Source organism: Takifugu flavidus, unplaced genomic scaffold (assembly GCF_003711565.1).
Source record: "Takifugu flavidus isolate HTHZ2018 unplaced genomic scaffold, ASM371156v2 ctg1001, whole genome shotgun sequence".
Lineage (NCBI taxonomy): Eukaryota > Metazoa > Chordata > Actinopteri > Tetraodontiformes > Tetraodontidae > Takifugu > Takifugu flavidus.
Window position 1 is genome coordinate 1 of NW_026621766.1, and position 4,635 is coordinate 4,635.

At 41.3% G+C, this 4,635-nt stretch overlaps 1 protein-coding gene across 1 annotated transcript; it reads left to right on the forward strand.

The window, feature by feature from the left end:
• Window positions 1–87: 87 nt before the first annotated feature.
• On the forward strand, window positions 88–1,675 carry LOC130519619 (F-box only protein 15-like; the record flags this gene model as incomplete). The annotated part of the gene is given in 4 exon segments (XM_057023146.1): window positions 88–170; window positions 828–973; window positions 1,165–1,289; window positions 1,379–1,675. Coding segments are annotated over 4 exon segments (651 nt in total), but the record flags the coding sequence as incomplete, so codon positions are not given.
• Between the last annotated feature and the right edge of the window lie 2,960 nt (window positions 1,676–4,635).

Below are 4,635 nucleotides of genomic sequence, written 5' to 3' on the forward strand. Positions count from 1 at the left end.
CTGGAAGGTAAACATGATTCCACGCTGATGTCATCCATAATCTTTAGGGTGGATTCTGCATGTTTTACTCGGCGGCTCTCTGTGCAGAACGAGCAAGCTGTTGCTTTCGTCATGTTCACCCTTCACTTCCATAAGCTGGTGGAAAAAATCGTCCAGGGATCGTCGCTTTGGTAGGCTGCACATGAGGAGGAACCTTTCATGCATGCGCTCACACGGCGTGCAGAGAATCACCTTCCACTTGTTAAGGCTCAAATCGCTGCGGGATCTAACTGATGCTGCTGATGTGACTCATAATCCCACCCAGCATGGTGGGATCGGAAGCATCAGCATCGCTGTCCACCTTATTTTTTGAGTCCAGAGAGCCAACCAGCCTCATTTTTTAATCAAGAGTTTTCATCTCCTGTCCTTCATCAGCCGCACCAACACAGCTGTCTGGACTGTGGACGGGTTTAAGAATATATTTTTATTGCTAAGCTGAAGTGGCATATGTTTCAGTGTGTAATAAATCACTTATGTTCATGTGAAGGTAATAAATTATTGCTATTGATTAGTTCATTTTTTATGGGATTAACATGGGCTATGTCAAAACATCTCTTACCTTCTTTCGGGTTCTTTTAGAACATATTTAAGCATCCAGATTGAATGGATTGCTGATGTGATGAGTAGTTAAGCAACAATGAAATATAGTACGACCACAGCGCCCCCATCCGGCGTTTCTGTGAAATGACAACGTTACACTTGTATCCAACAAAAATGTTTTTTTTTCCTACTTAGTAAGACTCATCATCACTCACTGCAGCTACTAACATGTTCTTTTCTTCCTGCAGCCCATACACTGAACCCACATTCAAACCCCCTTTTGATGACATCGACCCTGAATATGGTCTCCATGGTTACCAGCTACACTTTGTTCTCCATGACACCGTATGCGAGCTCATGTCTGGAAGCTACTCCAGTCTCTTCTGCAGTAAAGGTAATTTATTTATAACTTTCTCATATTTCAATGATTATGTCTTATCCAGGTCATTCATGATACAGTTAAAAAAATCTTTCATAATTATCACACCTTTCATTGTCATAAACCTGTTCATGTGTATATTGCTGTATATGTATTGTCTTTATATTTAGATAAACCACTGACTCTCAGATGCATTATTCCAACAGCTCAGATCTGTGATGGCCTGGTTCAGTTGACTGCCATCAATGGCGTTAACCTGGGGCAGCGCACGCTGCTGTCAGGCAACCTTGCCCTCCCCTGGAGGTGTGGTGCCCTGCAGGGCACGGTGCAGGTATGGCAGTCTGCTGTTGGCCGCTGGCACGCTGTGAAAGCATGGGCAACAACATCCTGCATCTTTCAAACTTCTGGTTTTGATTTTAGAATGGTTGCATAATGAGTCTGACGCTCCTGGATGAATTTCATAAACCCTTCTGGTGCGTCAGCTCTCCCATTTCCATTGTGCCGGGCCAGATGCCAGTGCGCAACGACTACGCTGGTGATCCTTTCTTCGCCTGGTATGAGGACTCAGGTGGTAAGGTCGAGATGCAGCTCGCATAGATGGAAAAACAGTTTTCCCTCGTGAGCTTAGTCGTCTTTGTGCCTGTTGGAAAAGTGAACAGACGTTTTGGTCGAGATTACTTAAGCTACGATAGTACCATTTCTGCACCAATTTCTTAAATAATTTGGCAATGTTTTTTTATATAACATGATATCGATTTTAGTGGACAAAAGGCCAGTTGGCAAGAGAGCTGGTGTATCTATTCACTTTAGCTTGTAGCTCATGGCTATATTCAGGCCTCCCTGGATCTGCCTGACTTAAAATGCATTGAGTTGGTGAGATGTATGATCCATCTTGGGGATCGCAGTCACCATCATTAAAAGAGGTCTGCCACACTGCAGACCCCAAAGCCAGGCTGTCAAATGTATTAACACTGGGGGAATTCATTTTGCAAACTTTTGAATGGCTTCAACCTCATTTTCTTAGCCCTCACAAACATCTGACCAGCAAATCAAACAAGTCTGTGTTCTGTGTGCTTTTACATCCTCCTCCACTGGAAAAAGATTGATAAATCTCTGACCGGACCTGGACAAAAGGTCTCCCTGCACATGTAGAAATGCATTATTAATGAGTAAATTATTAATCATGGGAATCATGCAAGCAGAAATAATACATGGGCTGGGTTTAGAGTCTAGGGATGTGGATATTTATCACCATGACAACTGAATGGAACTTATCTGTTCATACAATAAGATGCTAAGTACAGTAGCTATGTGTTTTAAATAACAGAGCCATTTATCACCCCCACTGCCTCATATTTGAACTGCATGTCTTTTTTAAGGCCTATTTAAGTATTTTTCTCAGGCTGCAGAATGTGTTGTTCCTATAGAAATGTTCTTGTCCTGCTTTGAATGTTAGCAGTCCCATTAAAGATGCACATCTGTCGTCTTTGCTTGGAGCTTTTACTTCATTTGGCAGTTTTTTTCTTAAATTTCTGCTTTATTATCAGTTCCTGAATCGCTTAGGGAAATGAGCCAGAGGAGAAAAGCAAAGGCATCAGATTTTTACTCTCATTTCTAAATTGAGACAGAAACATGATGAATTCCAAAGCCATTGCTCTGAATTATTACCAGCATTTAAAAAAAAAAAAAAGAAGAAAAAAAAAACATTTTTCAGGCCGCGTCCTCTTCAACTTCCCCACTTTAGGGCCAGTGAACGGCCATATGGCTGTTGAACGGCAACGTGGATCGAGCACACACACGCATGCACACACATACATACACATACAGGGAGCAGTTGGCTGGATTGCTGACTTGGACACTTAATACACTGACAGATTATCTAAAATTGGCCGTTACTGGGACTGAAGGATGCTTACCACATCAGGGTGTTGCAACAGATTTCCATCACTGTGACCTTCCTACTCCTCCTGTCACATCAACTGCTGCAAACAGCCAATCCTTCATGCTTCCATTTATTAGAAAAAGCCGGAGCCAAGGGTATTGTGGGCAGGATAATGGACTCACCGGAACATGGAGTCACTTATCCAAATGTTTAAAGCTGGCATAATGGCTTAACAGAATGCTGCATATGGGTCCAAGGACCATGTTCTGTCCCTGTTATTTAGGAAAGGTTAAGATTGGTGCCGAAGATCTGTCTTGGATCAGCGCGGATGTTACCCTGACAAATTTGATTGACACAAGTCAGCACTGAAATAATTCATCTTTACACAACCATCACATAAACTCCTTAAACTCGATATATAAATACGGGAATGTATTAAATTAATATAAAGTTACTGACTCTTTTAAAGTTTTTTATGCGTGCTAATCAGTACTTATGGTAGACCACGTGTAACTTCTGCAGATGGCCAGTAGGTGACTCTCTTGAGTAATGAGTAGGAGAGCAGCTCTAGTCGTGTTCATTCTTTAACAAGCAGGAACAAGTGTTTGCATGCACACTAATGATTTCTCTCTGTAGTATCTTTTTTTATGTGGACGGACGGACGGACAGACAGACAGATATTTAAAATTATTAGTATTTTTTTCCAAACAGGGTCTTTATCAAGGCATTTAGAGTTTTTCCCAAATAAGACTCCAAAGCCAAGCAGCACTATGGGTAAATGTTGTCACATTAAATGTCATTGAACTTTTTTTAGCTTCCTTTCAGGCCAATCTTGGAAGAAAATTACTTCAATTGTTAGTGTTTTATTCGTCCTCAGTGAGTGACCAGAAGGAAACAGTCAGGTGATGAAAATAAGGCTGGGGGTTGATCAGTGTGCATTTTGCTTTGACCCATCATTGCTGAGATTTTGGATTATTACAGACACACACAATCATAAACCTCTTAATGTTTTAATTGGTTAAACTGTTAATGAGAACTGTAGGCCACAAGAGTTAATGACAGCTGTAAACTACACCGTGACTTCAGTAAATGTGTTACACTGTTGCTACAGCCACTGATTTGTAGTTATGGAGTATGTTTGGAGGGGTGGCAGTAGTATGACAGATCACTGCTTAATGTCCTTTCAATGCTACAAAACTTCATTTTATCAATCTAGTTAATCTACAGGCACAGTTGCATCATAGACTAAAGTTCTGGGTTCCATCCCACCTCCTGTGAGTGTAAAGTTTTCATATTCTCTCTGTCCCTGTGTGTTTTCTCCCTTGGTATTGCAGATTCATCTCAAAGTACAAGGTTGATTGAGACACTAAATAGCCCCCACCATGTGTGTGTATGTGTCCTTGTATTCACTACATATTAGGGACCAAATTGCTTTGTTGCAATGCAGGGCCATTTTGGCCTCCAAACTTCAAAAGCACTATTTGAGGGTTAAGAAATGGTTTTAAGGTTGACGTTAGAACTGTGTTTTAGTCAGGGTCAGGGAGTTAGTTGGGATGGTTAGGGTTATGGAGCTGGGTAATAAACTATAACTACAAAAGGCCTTACAAAGACAGAATTATACTGTTTTTTAAAAAAACATTATGTGTGTTTGTAAATAACCTCACTCCGCCTGACGAGACCCACTGTGACCCTGATTATGAATAAGTGGGGACAGATGGAGGGAGGGTTTTGCTCAGGTCATGTTTATCTTACTCGAAACACATACTAGTCACTCAAGTCTCCTTGTCCTTCATTC